General features: G+C 34.7%; 1 protein-coding gene across 1 annotated transcript in view; it reads right to left on the bottom strand.

Moving 5' to 3' along the window:
* The window catches only part of GABRA1 (gamma-aminobutyric acid type A receptor subunit alpha1), a 67,318-nt gene that overhangs the window by 23,006 nt on the left and 24,452 nt on the right, over window positions 1-19,860 (bottom strand). Inside the window, exons 4-6 of the mRNA XM_072630899.1 lie at window positions 15,124-15,344; window positions 11,107-11,189; window positions 3,532-3,675 (exon numbers count right to left, since the gene is read on the bottom strand). Of these exons, the coding sequence (XP_072487000.1) occupies window positions 3,532-3,675; window positions 11,107-11,189; window positions 15,124-15,344 (448 nt within the window). The remainder of the gene's footprint in view (window positions 1-3,531; window positions 3,676-11,106; window positions 11,190-15,123; window positions 15,345-19,860) is intronic.

The following is a 19,860-nucleotide window of genomic DNA, read 5'->3' as shown; positions in this document are numbered from 1 at the left end:
CTAAAATAATTCTTACTTCAAAACTGTTCCACACAAAACTTGATAAAACTGTATGTGGAATGAAAGGAAGAAAAAAGGAAGGGAATAAGCTTTTATATAGTGCCACTTATTTGTCACATATTGTGAGAGGGTTTATTTGTTAATAAACATTATCCTGCATGATACTCACAATGTCCCTGTTTTATATTCCTATTATATAATTGAGGAAACCAAGGCAAAGGAATGTTCAAGAACTTGTTGAGATTCACAAACCTATTGTGTCTGAAGTTCAATATGAATTTGGGTCTTCCTGACTCCAGACACAGTGCTATCAGCTACTTCTAGAGTAAAAACCTTTCCTAAGAATTGAATGTAGAAGGAACAAAATAGGATGACTTCAGAAATTGAAAGAATACTAGAATATTTTAATAGTTCTACTCCCACTTCTTTAATTAACTGGCTATGTGATCTCATAAAAATCACATTATTTCTTAGACTTCAGTAACATATGATGATCTCAAGGATCATTATGTAATCTAAAAATCTATTACTTCATCTTTACTATATAGATTTTATGATATTTATTCCAAACCTGGTTATTTTCTTCCAGGTTCATGGCAATCTACTTGGTAGGTAGAATTGATAAATAAATGATTTTTGAAAAAGTAAATTGTCACATATTATTAATTATTTAGCATGAGAGTGAGGATGGATAGTCAGGCTTTATCTCATGCTATGTGCTTGTATTTATTCATTCATCATACATGATTTTTCCCCCAGACTGAGAAGTATATTGATCATCCTCTTCAACATTTAAACACTTTACTATGTCTAATTGGCTACTGATACAAAAGAACAGCCTGACTTCATAAAAATGTACTCAATAAGATAATCAGAATATATTGGTCAGCCTCATTTCCTTCTCCTAATTTGTCACCAAAGGGAGCTAATAAGGAAACTGGTATCTTCAAGGAGCAATGGTTAAGCAAAAATGAATGGCACTGTCCCCTTTCAAGAGAATTATTGAATTAATTTTGTATCCAGGGAAAGTTCTATAGCTTTCCTCACCTACTTCCTTCCTTTTTTATCCTAACTGTATGTACCTCATAAGGGTAGAATCTGGTATTCTTTCTGGCCCTCCAACAGCTGACAGGTGATGGCACTCTTACTTCTCCTAATATTGTTAAAGCAATACAATGATATGTGAAATATGTCATCAGAGACCTTATTCAAAAGTTTTGTTCATTCATATCATGCATACAGAGACTGTCTTAATGGATAGCAAAAGTAGAAACCAAGAAAGCTCTGAATTCCTTTGGAATACATTGACATAATTTATGCAATAAATTAAATTTGTTTCCCAAGCCCAATAATTCTACCACTTTTCTCCTGTACTCCTAACCAAACTGAATTGTCCAAGCTACAACTTGATAATATGAATAATACAAAGTCTTATTCAGTTCATTTCCACCTCCATGACTTTATATTTCTTCAAAATATGTAGAATAAAGTAAATTTTAATCAAAATACCCACAGTATGTTGGAGGACAAAGAGAAATTCATAGTTACCTAGTCCAATACAATTTTTATTTTTTCCCCAAATGTGGAAGCTAAACTACAGAAAGGAGAAGAAACCTTACATCTAATCACATTATCATAGATTTAGACTTGGAGAGGACTTTATAGATAATCAAATTTTCCCCATCTTATTTCACAGATGAAGAAACTGACTGAAAAAAGAGAAGATTCCTGTCTAAGGGTCATACAGTTAAAGAGTAATAAAGCCAAGCTTTTACTCAAGGTACTCTGTCTTTATATCTATTCTCCCATGCTATAGTGTAATTCATATATAGGCAAGATGAAGATTAAAAGCAACTCTTTTGGCTCCTGTTCTAATGCTCTTTTTAATACTCTGTCATGGATGTGGCTGCAACCAAATGTATTTATATATCATCAACAAGCATTTATTAAGAAACAGATACATGCCAGACATGGGCTTTACTTGAACTAAGATGCTCCTTTGCAAATATGATTAAATCATTTTTTTATAAAATTAAAAAAATATAGTCACATCGTTTTTATTCTTCCAAAGAGGAAGAAATTAATATCTGTATTAGGCACTAAAACTAAATACACTAGCTTAGTTTTTGGAAGAAGGTTTATGTGCTAGATTAGACTCTGGGAAGCCACTAAGCAGCCCCCTAGCTTTGAAAACCCACACGTTGGTGCTTCTCTCTCTGATAACTATGTATATATGGCCAGAAAGTTATCTGTTGCTTTTTGATGTATTTATTGCTTACTGTCAGACAGTTAGAAGCTCTTTCTGTTGATTTTTATTTCTATGTATTTTCTCTGAAGTTCAGGTTGCTGACTTTTTCCCCTGAACTAAGTGAATTATATATGTGTTTGATTAAAGTGATTGTTGACCTTCTCAAAAACAAAAAACAAAAAACAAAACCTCAATACAGTTCTACAGAGGGAAAATTACACTGATTTGGGGTTAGCTGATATTTAGAGGAAAATTTTAAGGTATTTTATTCTTTTGAGGGTTATGTGGGCCCCATTTTAAATATTTAAATTATTTTGTAAAATAACAGCATAACTAAGAAAACTAAAATTTGTGATATTTTCTTGTTTGATTCTATTTTATTTTTGTGATGATTTTATTGCTAAATAATTTTTATTTAGGAATGTAAGTCTCTTGTACATGTGGATGGATCATTAGATTTTTAAAGGAACTTCATTAAAAGTGTTGCTTTTAAATTTATCAGCAATTGAACCCTGTCAGATGCAGTGGGATTCCAGAGTCATGACTGTCAGCCTTTGACACACTTCCCAGAGAGTTGGAATCCAAATGAGACTTTTGGGTGTTGAACTGATGTTCCCATTTCACTTAGACACAGAAAATGGATGCTTAAGTGCTTGAGCACTGATTTGATTAGCCCTCCATGGAATCTGATTGCCCAAATTTGAAAATTGGGTCCCAACTGTTTAATAACATCTGATCCAGATTTTAGACCTTAACACTATCATTAGCATAGCAATTACAGTACAGCAAAAGACTGGCACCCCATCAACTCCAAACATACCCAATCACCCTAAAGATCAGCAGCAGACCTTTTCTTAAACAGTGAACAGTAAATCTGTTCTCTCATTCTTATTTAAAGAAAGGGAGGTCTTCTAATAAAATATTTCATTTTTTGAAGCTTCAGAAGGTAAGGAGCTAGTCACCAGAACCTCCCTAGAACATAGAGCAGAGAAAGACTTTGAAAATAATTTATTCCACCTCCTAATTTTATAGATGAAGAATCAAAGGCCCGGAGAAGAGAAAAGATGATGAAAGTCATGCAGCAAATTGGTGCCAGAACTGGGGAAAGAAATATGAACTCTTGATTTTAATCACAATGCCCTTAGCTGTGCTTATCTTTCATCTTATCAAGGATAACATTGATTTTTCAGATTAAAGGGTGTTCATTTGTAATTTTGTTTTAGCCTTCCATCAATATTCCTCCTTTGAGGACAGGAACTCAGGAATTCAGAATGATTACTCACCTGTACTGGACTGGACAATTCCAGAATCCACAGTTTGTCCGAGAAGATCATATTGATTTAGGCGAGAGCCATCCTCCGCTACAACTACAGAACGTGCTGGTTCTCGAGTCCATTCATACACTACTTCTGCTCTAGTGTAAGCATCTAATTGGAAAAGAAGAATAATGTGTCACTTCACAGAAATCACAGAACTATTAGAATTGGAAGGGACTCAGTGAATATCTAATCAAACCCATTTCTTCAGAAAGATAAAGTATTATTCTCATTCTAGAGATGAAGCAACTTGGGCCCAGAAATATTATGAAAGTTAATATATGGCTGAGGGAGAACTAGAATTCAGAGATGTAACCAGAAATTTTTTCACACAAGGCAAGAATCACAGATCACACTTAGCACCAAAAAATGCCTTCATCTTTGGAGAGTCTATGACAATGGGATGTGTGAGGATACTTGAATACAAGTATGAAGTCATAGGGAGAGCAATGGGGCAGGAGAGATAGCATCTTCTTTTTAAAATTATAATTGCTAAGTACTAAGTTCTGCTATTTCTGCCTTGCTGAAAGACAAGTGCTGTTGGTACCCTGAAAATTCAGCACCTGGGGCAAAGATCCAGTCATCATACCTAGGTTACCGCTCTAAGAAACCTCAAGGATCCTTGGCCCTTGGCATACTGATTCTTGTACTAAATCCCACTGCCTCTTAAAAATATACTAAAAAATTGTGATTAATCAGCATGTGCATTTCCATAGATATTTTTTATTAAGAAGGGTAGACTAAAAAACTAGAAGCTGTTTTCACTCTTACATATAATTAATATGAATGTTTATGTAGAAAATAAGACTTGAAAATTATTCTTTGTTCAAGAAATTTCAGTTGTTTTTTTTCCTTTTCAGTGAATGATAATAATAATACAACTATATTTGTATCGCTCTATATATTTCTCAAAGTACTTTCATTTACATTATTAAGAATGTCAGAATAGGTTTTTTGCTATCCCAGTTTAAAAACAAATTATGCTTTCTTGGGATATTTTAATATGTATGACACTATGATTCCCATACTTCATATGGTGAACCTGTTATTGAAAATCATATGATTAAAAGTGAGATGAATAAATCATTTCTACCAAAATATAGAAATCCAAATACTCATCATTTACGTCTACACTATGATTTTTCCCATTCTGGACATATAATTGGGATTCTGGTTTCAAAAATATTATGTGTACACACTGATAAGATGTTACTAACCAGATTTGAAACCACATTTTTCCCTTAATCTTGATTAAATTGTATGAAAAAGGGAAAAGGATAATAAATATTTGGTGTATGTGCCCTTTGTGATTTCCAGAGTTTTCCTCTTTTATAAGCTTTCCTAAAGGAACCTGTTTGTAATGAGGTGAGAGATGCTATTGAGCATTACCCACAAGGTTTAATTATGCATCAACAGGGCATTTTCTTTTCTCCCCTAGCCCTTCCTTTCTGGATCACCAGTCAGTAATCGTTCTTTTCTTTTTTTCTTTGCTTTATTTTGTTTTTGTATGTATACTCAACAAATGTTTGAAAAAGAGCTTTTTATGAATCATTACAGTAGCTAGTGACACTTGTGTGTCATGTAAGAATGACATGTGAACAATTTGGGAATTTGCACTCCCTGAGTTTTAAATCAGTGAGGCATTTAGCATGTGCTACATTAAATAGGAAAGTTGCACCTGCCAGCACTCCCCAAAGTAGCTTTTTATTCACACAAAGGGGAATCTAGGTGGAAAACAGATATAATGCCTAAAAACTGGAGTCCCTACTTCAATAAAGTGACTTTCCTGGACAGTGACAAACAATTCTTATCGAAAATTCTTCTTAATGTGGATGATTTTCTACTTATGAACAATATTGAATCTTATGATTGGAATTGAGTAGATCATTTGATCATCCATCCTCCTCCCTCTCCCTTTTGTTTTCAGAGATGAATTGATTTCCCAAAAGTTATACAGATATTTTGTGGGAAAGTCACCATTATATCTAGCTTTTCAGTCTCCTGGTATCATATGCATTCCAAACACCTCACTCTTCAGAAAAAAATATAAAATTTAGATAATAACATCTGTCCTGCAGGAATATAGAAATGTTGCAAAGGTCAAACACCCATTAAATGAATCAATCAATGAACTTTTATTAAGCACTTACTGTGGGACAGCGGCATGTAATAGGAGTTAAAAAAACTTCCCCTCACATGGATAGACCTCAGATGGGTCTTGATTAGGGTAGGCTTGTTTCCTATGAAGGCCTACACCTTTTGCTGATGGCTAATGAGGCACTGGGTCATGAGGGATCATGCCCTCTGAAAAAAGTATATATGCTCTGAGGAGAGGTTTTTTTTTTTCCTTTGGAGCTTAACTTTGGAAGAAGGTTTGAGTGCCAGATGAGACTCAGGGAAGCTGTTAAGCAGCCCCTCGTTTTGAAAACCCAGATGTTAGTGCTTCCCTCTCTGGTAGCTATGTTTGTGTGTATTTAATTGCAGACAATTGGAAGCCTGTCTGTTGATCCCTGTATGTTGAATGTAATTAAAGTGATTGTTGACCCCTCAAAAGTTACCTTTCCTTTTATAAATGCAGCTCTAAGAACCTGTGATAGCACTGCCTCCTGTGGATGTTGGGGTGCTTATTTATAAGGGGCACATGCAGAAAAAGCATAAAATCCTAAAGAGATTAATTTCTCCCATTTTTGTAGGTTAGGCAGATCATTAAGACACAGATTAGTGTACGTCAGATTGGAAGAGCCCAAAAGAGAAAGATTTATTCCATCTTCACAAGTAGGAACAGTGGCAATGGAAGCCATGATTCCTTGTCTTGCATTGACCTCTAAGTTGTTTGCATAGCTGATCTGAAAAGCATGTACACACGATGAACAATTTGACAACAACTTTATAATTATAATGTGTCATTTCCCAGCAACTTGGTAATCTTATTAGCTGTAATAGTCCTCAATGCTATAATTAGCCTGAGCTACAATAAACTCTGCAATTAACTTAGAGGTAGGTTATTTCTTATTCTTGTTTTCTGTCCCAGCTGTCATAATGCAAATTAGAACAGCAATAATCACATTTTTGTAGCTAATAATATATACAGCCCTTTTTAAAGAATATCTATGAAGCCTTGCTATACATTTCTAAAGGTATCACAGAAAGTGGCAAGCTATATACTTTCCTTTGAACTCATTTCAAGAGATCATGTGATCATACATTCAGAGGTCAAAGGGAACTTATAAGTAATCTAATGTAAAACATTTTATGGATGAGTAATCTGAGACTCATTGACTTGGTTAATATTAAACAGTTAACAAGCAATGGAGCTAGGACATGAATCAAGATCATTTGCTTCTGAATCTAGTATCCTTTGCATTACAACACATTCTCATTTCTGAGCTTGAAATGTTGGTGCTATAGAGAAAAGGCTAAAGGAATTGATATTATTTAATCTGGGAAAAAGAAGGATAAGGAGGGAATTTATTCTTCAAGTAGAAGGATATGTATGAGGAAGATAGTAATTAGATATCTAGATCATCAATGTATGACAAAAGAGGAAATAAAACTTAAAACAGGGAAGACAATAAAGTTGCAGAGCTTAGAGCTCTAGAAATGGAAGAGATATCAGATCCTAACCAGTCAACCTTCTTCATTTTATATATGAGGAAAATCAGTTACAGAGAAGTTCAGTGACTTGCCCAAGATCACAGTAAAATCAGAGATAGGATTGGACACTAGGCCTTTGGTCTTCAAAGCCACTATTCTCAGGGTTATAAAACAATAGTATGGATTACACAAAGAAGTTAGGGAGTCTCTCTCTCTCTGGTACTGTTTGAGGAAAGGAAAAAACAAGTCAAAGATCTGTTGTGAAAAACTCCTCCTGTCCTAGAGAATCAATCAACCAACCAACCAATCAACCAACCAGTGGGGTGTGAATTTCAAGAATCTAAATAAATCTTTCCAGGCCAAGCTCTAAATTCTAAAATTCTCTTCTAAAATAAATTCACCACTTATCCTATCCTATTTTGATTTTTCACCCAAGGAAGGCAATTCAATTGTATACCCTAATCCAGGGCTGGATTGGAACCTGCAGCCTCCAGGCAACATGTGGCCATCTAGGTTCTCAAATGAGACCCTACAACTGAATCCAAACTTCACAGAACAAACCCCAAATGAAGGACCACACATGAGGACCTAGAGGGCCACGTGTGGCCTTGAGGCAGCAGACTACTCACCCCTTCCCTACCTCTACCCCATCCTCTGCCTTGCCTGATGCATATACACATGGACCTTTTCTTTTAACCAGCTTCAAACATAAGTTGGCAATGGCAATCATATTTTAGTAGATTGTGCTAAAAAAAATCTGCTTTCTTAATTTTTTTTCCATGCCAACATATGGCTTTTGTTGTTCCAGAAGCCTTATAAGCATTTTCTTACATGGTGTTCAAGTAAATTGTAGCCACATCCCACTCAATCTGATATTTTGCCTAGAGGATTCCTATTGTAACTAGGTTAAGGAATTTTTTTTGGCCTGGATGATTTGAGTGAAGTCCACAACCTGTCCAATGCTTTCTCTTAATAACAAATCTTCCCTCTTTCGTTTGAGGCTCTTGATAGACCAGGGCCGGTCCACCCCAACCAGACCACAAAACTATCTTCCTTGAGGTCTGGCAGCTGTCATAACCCATTATAAAGATAATTTAAAGGAGAAAATCTTTGCCATTCATTAATAGGCTCATGTGACCTGCTTAAATGGAAGACTAAGTCACATGTTGTGGGAGGATCTTGCTGAACTGGTGGAACAGGAAGGTTGGAGCAGAGTTCGGAGGAAGTTGGTCAGGCTAGTTAGAGCTGGGAAAGACACAGGCAAGCAGACAGCTATGCTTGTAAGTATTTGTTTGTAGGAAGGCTCCAGCAGCGGGAGAGGGGGGAGATAAAGACTTGGAAATGCATTTGTCCCCCTTCAATGCTAATGTGTGTTAGCTTTTTGGCTACTATGTCTGATTTGACTTTCTGGTTTCTGGACTTGATTTCCTGATGTCGGAATCAATGTTGTTCTTCTGCCTTCCATATGGACAGTCTGTTATACTTTGCAACTGAGAACTACAATGGCATATTCATAGTCACCACCAGTGCTGTGAATATTGCCTTGGTGATACACATATGAGAGTTGAACAGCTGACAACCTGCCAAGAAAGCCAAATAAATTTCTTACCCTCAGACAATTGTAAGTATAACATGAAATAATGGCACTGCATTTTTCAGGTTACTGAAAAAATACAGTCACCCAGATATCTGAAAAAGCAATAGATTAATAAATAGAAGACTGGAGCTGGAAGAGAACTCGGAAATCATATAGTCTGAACTTTCAACATGTACTTATGATGATAAGGTGATTTTGTTTGCCCAAAATCAGGGCTCTTGACTATGATTTCATTTCCCCATTCACTATTCCATAGCTTTCCTGATAATCATTTTGAATCTTTCTGTGGAATGCTTTTATACCTTCCTTGCTCTACAACTCATATACACCATGTTTGAAAGTGAGGAGGGGGAATTCAGGAATCTAAACAGAATAAACATTGATGTAGAGTAAACATTTGCCCTGCTATTTCTGAAATATAATCCAGGTGAAGGAGCCACCATCACCTTTCCTTCGATATTTTCTTGTTTAGTTGTTTTTGTTGTGTTGTTGTTGGTGTTTTGGGGGGGGGGGTTATTTCAAGCTTTTGATTTTCTGAGGGTGTGCACATTTCCCATTATGTTATTAGGGAATATTCTATAGTCGGGAATTTTCTAGCCAAAAGACAGTTTCTGACTCTACTTCTTTTGTTTGTGACCTTGGAAAAGTTGAATTATATCTCTGAACTTCAGTTTTCCTCTATATAAAATAAGGAAGAGTTATGATATATACTCTGTAAAGCACATTCCATCTCTAATGCTTTTTCAGCTTTTTTTCTATAAAATCCTATAAGTACTTATGGCAATTTGAGTACTATAGATTACAGATGTACACTCTAGTTTTCTCAGAAATTTCACATGCATGTGACATGGATACATGATGGTGAAATATGTTATTTGCATTGTGTGGTGTTCATCAGCTAACAATGTGGCAGTTAACACTTCATTTAGGTATAGGTTGGCATAGATAGAAATCCTCCCCCCTGACTTTCCTGCCAATGAGAACATTTTAAGAAAAAGATTTCAATGACAAATAGTTCCCAAAAAACATATTTGTAGCTGCTTCTTGGAAATTTTACTACAGACTTCCAGCTTGTAGTACAAGATATGACTGAGAGGTTTCACTGTAAACAAATATTTCTGGACTAAAGCAAGAAATATGCATTTCTAAGAGTAAGCTGTAATAACAATTTCTTATGTTGTAAGGATCATTAAATGGCAGCTTATAGTATTTTACAGCTTGACATTAAACTCTTCTATAAGGAACTGAGACTGATGTAAGCAAATTTGAGTGCAGTCTTTTCTAAAGAATAGTGGTAATGTCTTCTTGAGTTCTTTTCCAATATGGTAGTTCAATGAATCTAAAAGAGATTCCTATCATCTCTTGATACCTTCCTCCACTACTCTTATTTTTCCTCCATGAATCATACATATATCTCAACAGAAATAGCTACTCAGGAAGACCATCACACAGAGTAGGAGAGCATGTAAGATGGTTAAGAAGTTGACTGTTCCCACATCCATTTTACCCCAATAGACAAGCCAGGAATAAGAATATCATGACCTACTTTTCATGTAGACACATATGCTTATCAAATAGTATCAGCCTAAACTCAGAATGAAATGAAAGATGAGGAGACAGTACAAATCTCTAAGAAGTGAGACTTGCAAAAACTTGCAAAAACTCTGAAGCCAAAGAATGTGTTTGCTTATTTTATATTTTGAAATGGCAGAAGTAATAAGCTTACTGTTAATTTCTAGGTGAGCTTCAAAAGATAAGACACTGGTTAAATACTGAATATTATTAAAAAGCATTTATATTGAAATAAATTCCTTTGAATATCCAATTGGGTCTATGACTTATTCATGGGCAAAGTTAATATAAAATCCTTTCCCCCTTGCAACATCAATCGGGTTTAGGTCATCCTTTTAGTTGGAGTTTGTTCTCTTACTATAATTCAATCTGATGTTTATATATAATTTTGTATTGTTGATAAATGCTAAACTATTGCAGTATCAATCTGAGTTGAGAATAAATGATGTATTGTTGAGTCTAAACTTGTATATGTATATATTATATATGTATATATATATATACATGTATATATATATATATCATCCTCACCCTCTATTTAATGTCTGCATATTTCATTAAAATGAAATTTCTAAGTTCAACTTATTCATCCAGTTCTCTATTCCATTAGCTAACTTATGTCTTCCTCTTTCAAGAGTATGTAGAAAAGTCATTGGTATAGATAGAGTACCACATTTTAAAAATCTTAAAAGTACTTTGCCAGTGTACTCACTATCAGATGTCTGATTTGAGTCTTAGAGCTCTTAAAACCATAGACAATTAAAACTGATGTAACTCACAGCTTCCAAACTTCAATGGGCAGGCATGGGCATCCATTGGAAAGTCCTCAAGGTGCATTGGACATTCAGCTCGCACAGTCAATCTAGTCAGTTGAAAAATTAGGAAAGAAGCACTACTGATCAGATTTCCCATCACCATTCTGCTCCCCCCAATACCAGAAAAGAGGTAGATTCAGTACAAACAAAATCCAAATCTGGGGAAATAGATAAGAAAAGCAATGCATTATTTATCCATTTATAATACTTTAAGCATCAATATTTTCTATGCTACAGGCATTCCTTCTCCCAAGGAATATATCAGTCCCTTTATTCTCTGTTAAATGGAAGTCATGATTTGCTCTGGTTGAAAAAACAATCTCATAATTTGAGGACTAGCCATCTGAAAACAACCTTCTTAGCTAGGCCTATCCAGAGCTAACAAGCATGCATCCCACCACTGGGCCAGCACTCGAAGTTTTTCTGGCTTCATGATCAGCTAAGTAGTCACTATGCATTTATTAGTTACTAACTGTGTCCAAGGCAGAATGACAGGTCCTAGGGACGTAAAGAAAGGCAAAAATCAATCTTTACTCTTAAGGATTTTGTATTCTAATAGGAATGACGTGAATAACTAGGTATGCATAATACAATATCCTATTTTACTATACTCTGCTATTATATCACATAATATGTAATATAATGTAACACAAAATGGCATGACATGATATATTATACTGTACATATAGGCATATAGTTGTGTACATATGTGTGTGCAAATATATACATATATATATGTATATACATAAAGGCATGTATGTGTATGTAAGATATACTATACACACATATACATATATAATATATTACATATAACATGGGGATGTTGTTTTTGTTCAGCCATTTAATTCGACTCTTGTAACCTCATTTGGAGTTTTCTTACTAGAGATATTGCAGTGTTTTGCCATCTCCTTCTACAGCTCATTTTACAGATGCAAAAACTGAGGCAAACAGGGTTAAGCGACTTGCCCAGGGTTATGCAGATGTTAAATATCTGAGGCCATATTTAAACTCAGGTCTGGCAGATTTCATGGCCAGTATTCTATACACTGTACCAACTAATTGCCTATTACCAGGAATAGAGGGGTTGATATCAACCTAACGGCAAGAAAATAAGTACATATGTATATATATATATATATAGAGAGAGAGAGAGAGAGAGAGAGAAATGAAAGATAGAGAGAGAGAGAGAAGAAGAAGAAGAAGAAGAAGAAGAAGAAGAAGAAGAAGAAGAAGGAGAAGAAGAAGAAGAAAAAGAAGGAGAAGAAGAAGAAGAAAAAGAAGGAGAAGAAGAAGAAGAAGAAGAAGAAGAAGAAGAAGAAGAAGAAGAAGAAAAAGAAGGAGAAGAAGAAGAAGAAGAAAATCACAAAAGGAAAGGCATTGGTAGCTGGAGGAAATAGGAAAAGTCTATAAAAGATGTGATTTGAACTGAACCTTACAGATTTGGCCAGAGATTTCACTTCAGCTAGCATACACTTTGACAACCTAGGGATACTCCCATTCTGCATTCTGTGATGAAGTAATAAAGGATGATATAGATAGATGATAGATGAATAGGTAGATATCTTTTAAAATATATATAAAGATCAGGCATACATACATATATATTATATATAATATTGTATATGTATATCTTTACATTAGACTTACAATTTTATTAATGAAAGTAATCCCTTATGTAGAAGCTCCTACTAGTGCAGGTCAGTAACCATTCCTAGAGAGCTGACTGGGTCACTGAGAGGTTAAGTAACTTGGCCAAGGTTATAAAGCCAGTATGTAACAATATGGAATTTGAAATGAGATCTTTGTGGCTCTACCCATATCATGCTACCTCTGTGATTATACACACACACACACACACACACACACACACGCGCATGCACACACACACATACGTGTGTGTATATATATATATGAATACACATATACATATATACTTATATATACACATATAACAAAAATTTTTTAAAGTGAATTTTTTTCTTCTACTATTTCTTTATGAAAAAAACATCCAATTCTTCATTATGTGTAGGTTACAAAGTCTGGTTTCATGATTTGGGGACCACTTCTCACTATTGGTTTACAAAGGAATGTAGAATTGTATATGTATTAGAGCACATTAACAAGGTCAGAAGGGAGAACTGAATTCATCTCCTTTGATCTTCTTGGAGATGAATTTCAGTTTCCTTTGACATTTGGACATAACATCCTTGCCCCACTTCTGCCTTCAGAAATTTTCCCTAATTCTAAACACATACATATATACACATGTACACACAAGAATATATCTAGCAGTTTATTCGTTGTAAATCAAGAATGGTGCTCTGATCATGACACCTCAATGAATGAGAGTAGCCAGAGAATAGCCAGCCTTTGTATTTACCTGTTAATTGCTTGATTCAGAGAAAAATAAGCAAAACTAGACTATTCTTCAAATTCAAATCCATTATCTTTGTTGTTTGGGAGCATGGTTTCAAGCAATTTTAAACCTTAGTTTTCACTAAGAACAACAACAAAAGATATCTAAGAAGTTTCCTGCAATATGTTTTGACTTATGTTGTGACTTAAAACTAGCACTTTGTTTAATCTATTAATGAAATTATATGTATTTCCAAAACCTGTCTTATCCATTGATATTTGAAGGACACAAGTTGTTTGACATAGTTAAAGAGAATAATTGTGAATGTTTAATACCATGAGATCATCATAACCTCATGGAAAAGAGTGAATTATTATGCTATCAATGAACATAGTCACTAAGTTTTCAAGGTTACTCTCAAACTTCCGAAGGTATTATAATAATAATAGGACACATCATGTCCTGGAGCAACCAAATATCATCAATTAGCAAAGTGCAGTTAGAAATTTAGCAAAGGAAGGAACTTGGTCATTTTTTGTAATGAGAAAAATTGCATATATTCACAGTGATTAATCTTGAAAAAAAGGTAAAGACACAAAAAATCCCAAACCAGCAAATTGACAGCTGGGCAGTGAAAAGATTAGCATTGGATTTGGTTAAACAGTCACAAAGCTTTAAGACCAGAATTTTGAACATAAACAGATCATGCCTGGAATATTTGGCAAAATCTCCCCACACATGGCCAATTGTCCCCTTATTTCTTTCTTTCTGTTGTGTGTTTTTTAACATTGGAACCCACACACTTGTACCAATTCAAGCCAGCTGGGACCAATATCGAAAGCAGCTTTTCAAATATTTTTGAATCTCAGTGAATGAAAATCCAAGATTGGCAGTAGTCTAAAGGCAAAATATAATTCTACCTTCATGAAAAAAACATGCCAAATAAACTCAGAATTTGCTTTCATTACCTTTTTTTACAGCAAGGGAGAAATTACATGACTAGTTGCCGAATTTGGGGCTAATTCACAAATAGAAAACCCTTTTCAAGCTATCAGTAAATGGAATAATTGCTTTCTCATAAGTAACATAGTTCTCTATGATTTAAAATTTTCAACTGCTTATTTCCCCTTAAAAATCTATACAGATTATATGAATCCTATTTATGTATGTACATTATTTGTTGCCAATGCGATGGGGGTAATGAGTTATCTGCTCATGTATTCCATCCTTTAACAGTCTTCCGAGACGCCGCAGAGGGATTTCAAAAGGAAAAAGATTTTCTTTTCTTAGAACCAGCAAATATGACTTTGAACTGTCCATTAAAATACATAATTTTTGTAACCAATTTTACTTATTTCTCAGAGATCCTTTTTTTCTTTTGGTTTTGGTCGTTTTTTATCAGAGGTAACACTTTCATTTTAGGCAACCACTGTATTTGTAAACCAACATTGGAGCCATACCTTGTGAAGTTACAGAAATCTAAGATACATCAAGAGAAAGGGAAAAAACAAAACAAATAGAAAAATACTTTAAATTGAAGCGGGCTGGCTTCAATGGGAAATAGAATAATAGACACACAGGGAGAAACATATTCACTAGTCGATGCACAGAGTGTTGGCTCTTACCTCATGGTATACAGCAGGGTGCCATCCTCGGTAATGCGAAGCAGCTTGTTTGGCATGGTCATGTTGTGAGCCACAGATTTCTTCCCATTGTGAAAGAAGGTATCAGGAGTCCAAATTTTACTTGCCATCAGGTTATTTAACCGCAGAACTGTCATAGGCCCTTTAAATTTGAGTCTCTCATCCTTCCAGCTTTGACGGAAAAATACATCTATTGTATATTCCTAAACAAATTTGGAAAACAATTTAAAAGTTTCATGGGATACATTTTGTAACTTATGATTTTTAAAATACCATTGAGACTGAAAAATCACCAGTTTTTATTATGGCTTTTTCAGAGAAAGCTCATTTTATTTTGTTATTTTGGTGGTCAAATATGATTGATGTCATCTTCTTTATATTAACTGGTAGCTTTGCTTGTGCATGTTTTTATTAGAAGAAATTATATTAGAAGAAAAGTGAGAAATTATTAGTTAAAGCGACCACAAAAATATCAACTGTAATAGCTGAGGACTACAAAATTTCTATTTGTAATCTATTCACTTATAGGGGGGTGTTAAGTTTTCTCTACAAGGGAAAGATGTTTGTCTAAATGGTATTGGAAAGGAACAGCAAAAAAATGGGAAACTGTATATAAGCAATGTAATAATAGGAGTACATATTGCTTATGTATTGGACTTTGAGATTTATTAAGCAATAAGTAATCTCATTTGAGCTGTGAAAAATTATATGAAGTATGTGCTTTGATTCTCCATTTTACAGAAGAATAAACTGAGGTTCGAGAGATTATGTAAATTGTCCAGAGTCACACAGTCAACTAGAGTTGCATGATTCAAGCCCAGTTTTTCCTGAAACAAAATCCAATACCCTGGCCACTTAGTGGCATTGACTCTCTGTAAGTCATTCTTTCAAAGAAATAGATATTAGAATAAGGACAAGGTTTAAATATGGAATAATAAACTTGGAAGGAACCTTCAGATTATTATTAGCCATTCCTTTATTAGGTCAACAGCTAAATAATTACAGACATATCATTTGCTATTGCACTATTATACCAAGCCCAATACCTTTGCTACAATTTCACTTTTGTTCCTTTTTACTGTCTGTTCAGTGGATAAACACATACTATTCCCTATCTAACAAGTGCCTATATTTGGGAAAGATATGGAGGACTTGGGAAAGGAAAGGAAGACCTCTGTCCATTAATTTATTTTTCAATAAACAAAAGACGTATGTGAGATACATGAAATATATGTGCATAAAAGGAATGTGAGAAGCTCATTATCATTCTCTACCATATGATGCTACCTTGGAATTTATTTGAACAAACATTGCATTTTACTTGACAGTAGCTAGAATCAAACATCTATTAATCCTTAAATAAGCAACAGGACTTACCAGCTCTTGAAACTGAAAAGGTTAATGTGTCCTTACAGTACTTGCTATTCTGATGCTGAATTTGGAATTAAAGGTCTTGCCATTAAACATTTCTCATAGACACCAATATTAGCAGTTCCCAAAGTGCAATGTAGGCAACCCAAGAAATACCATGGTACTATGTAAACTGTCTACTTCCTCATTAGAGAGCCAAACATAAAGGAAGCTACAAATAAGTTGTTTTTTTTTTTCATTTTTCTTTCTCAATACAAAACAAAGCAATACCTGTCTTTGACTATTTTTAATGTACTTCACTATGGATTCTTTGCCTGCAGGACCCAGAAAGAACAAAGCAATGATTATGCGTCATTGTGATATAAAGGTAATTGTGTAAAGGTAAGAGTCCTGGACTTGGGAGTCAGAAGAGACATGGGTTTGAATCCTGCATCAGAAACTTACTGAAATGAATGACCACAGACAAATTACCTAAAATTATGAAGGCTAGAAATAAAAGTTTACAATCTCTCTCTAAAGATACAGTGATCAAAGAGGGAAAACACGTGTAAGTCAGTGCCATTCAATCTGTATGGATTGCAAACAAATAAGATATGATAAAACAAAGCACACCTACGACATGTAATAGGTGCAAATTCCCCTAATCTTTTTTAAGAACTATATTTTCAATTGTAATAGTGTAGAGATCTCCAAGAACTTTATTTACTAATGTACATAGACAACTTCTCTGCAACTTAATCTGATAATCACCTTACCATTTATTAAGCACTTACTATGTGCCAGTCTCTTGGGCAAAGAGCTAGAGATGCAAATAAAGACAAAAATATAGCCTTTGCACAAACAAGATGTGTGTGTGTGTATGTGTGTGTGTGTGTGTGTGTGTGTGTGTGTGTGTGTGTAGTTTAAGCTGCAGAACCAGACATATGAGATGAATCTCAGAGGGGAAGTTACTAACATTAAGAAGGACTGGAAAGGACTTCTTGAAGATGGTGAAACTTTACTTGGTTGAGATTTGAAGGAAGCCAGGGAAACGAGGAGGCAGAGATGAGGAAGGAGAGCCTCTAGGCATGTGGAATAGTCAGTGAATATTATCAGAGGCAGGATATGCAATGTCTTGTGTAAGAACATCCAGGAGGCTATTGTCACTTCATCACAGAGTATATAGAGGGAAGTGAAGTTTAAGAAAGCTGGAATAAAAATTAGAATAATGCTGGGGCATTGGGAGGTTAAATGACTTATTTGGGGTCATACACACAGTATGTATAAAAGAAAGGACTTGAACTCTGAACTTCTTTATTCAGAGTTTAGGTATATCTACATTATATCATCCTGCCTCATACATAGGCATTTAAATAAATATTTCTTGATTTAATAGTTGTCCTAGTAGTTGTTGTCATAGTAATAGTAGTGGCAATTAAGCATCCTAGAAAATAGCTCTCACATTATCTATGAATAAACTCAACACTCCTTAACTGATTTTTGAGACTCCATCATAAAGCCGAAATATATTTTCTCTGTAGTGTTGGTGGTCACTGGTCATCTAAGAATTCTGATACAGTAGAAAAGAAGACTATCAAAGCTGGTTATGGAGTTCAACTTTATCATTTTAATGATGAGGAAACCAAGGCTTAGAGATTTGAAGTCTCTAGATCCACTAATTTGGCAACACTTAAAGAAACAGTTGATTACAGGTTCCTATTGAGTCTTTATGTCAACATCTAATCAGATTTTTCAGAGTTAAGTAAAAATATTGCTGTTATGTTGCTATACTCTAACTCCTAACTTTACAACATTTTTCATATTTTGACCCTCACAAATTCATATGTATATTTATTGCATATGCATATGCATAATATGCCTGTGTATTTGAGAATGTATAGGAGATTATTTTTAAAAAATGTTGAGTAGGAAAATTTCATTTTGTTTAGAGGAGTAAAAGAAGGTTTCTGGCAGAAAAAAGGGTGATGAGGAGGAGAGGCAGTGATAACAGGAAGGGTAGGCAAGAGAACTGTAGAAAAAGATGGAATGCCAAGAAACCCACGATAAGCTTCACAGTTTCATCCCACATAACCTGGACGGAATTTCTCACCAAGAAGTCTTGTTCTATGGAATGCATCCTAGAAGAATATCATCTTACTTTGTAGACATAGAGTAAAATTCTTTTTGGTTCTAAATAAATACTGTAATTATTTCAGTATTACAGCATGTAACTTCTATTCTCATCTGTGTTCTTCTACATAATACATTTTAAACACTATGGAAAACATGACTCCATTTGAAGGAGCTCTCTGAATATTTCTGTCTGAGGCCAAGGCTCTGGGAATTGGCTGCCTGATTACCACTTAGTGGCTTTTAAAATAATTTCAAGGAGCTGTCCTAGTTTTGTTTTGGTCCCAAATGAAAGCAGGCTGCCTTGACTTTATGATAGATTTTTAAAAATCAGCTTCTCATGGAAAGATATAGGTTTGGTTTTGGGGGGCTTTTTTTGCCTTAGTTAAAAATAGCTTCATTTGGGCTATGACATTCTGTCTTGATTGGATTTCCAGAACAGCTCCATTACTCTGAGATTTTGTTGCTTACCACTGGAAGAATATTTTGGCTAGATTCTCCATGATGTCATTCCAAGGTGATCAAATGATTTAGCTGCTCAAACTACTGATTTAGTATATATTCCCCACTAAGAACATGTGGCAAATAGATCACAGTCCTATGCCTAGTAGATCAGCTGTCAAAGAGGAATATTGGTCCCCTTCTGGCTCAAAATGTATAGAACAGGATGTACTTCCCTTGACTTAGCCCACCTGTTTCACTACTTTTGATGTTTAACAGGAGTGCATGAGATTAATGGGGCAGTTGAAGAGCCATAGCACTGTAGAACATCAAACTCACATTGTATGCCATGTTTCTAAAGAGCATCATTAAAAGGGTGGTGGTGCTGGTGGTGGTGTTGATAGTGGTGGTCGTGGTGTGTGTGTGTGTGTGTGTGTGTGTGTGTGTGTTTCACACACATGTGCATGTGTGGTGTATAAAATCTTCATCAAAATTGCTGTTTTAAAATTTTATGATATTGTGTACAAAGGATGGTTATGAACTGGCTGTGGATAACAACATAATTTATCCTCATTCCTGAAAATAAATTTCAAAGTCCATGTCCCATATAATTTGAGCAACTGAAAAAAATACCATTATTTAAATATAATAATATATAAAAAAAGGTAGAATATATCTAGTACTTTAAAGTTTGCAGAGTACTTTAGAAATGTTTTCTCATTGTATCCTCACAACAATCCTGGGAGATGATAGATAGATATATAGATCGATAGATAGATCTATAGATAGATCGATCGA

Source organism: Notamacropus eugenii, chromosome 1 (assembly GCF_028372415.1).
Source record: "Notamacropus eugenii isolate mMacEug1 chromosome 1, mMacEug1.pri_v2, whole genome shotgun sequence".
Lineage (NCBI taxonomy): Eukaryota > Metazoa > Chordata > Mammalia > Diprotodontia > Macropodidae > Notamacropus > Notamacropus eugenii.
This window is presented reverse-complemented; position numbering and strand designations above follow the sequence as displayed.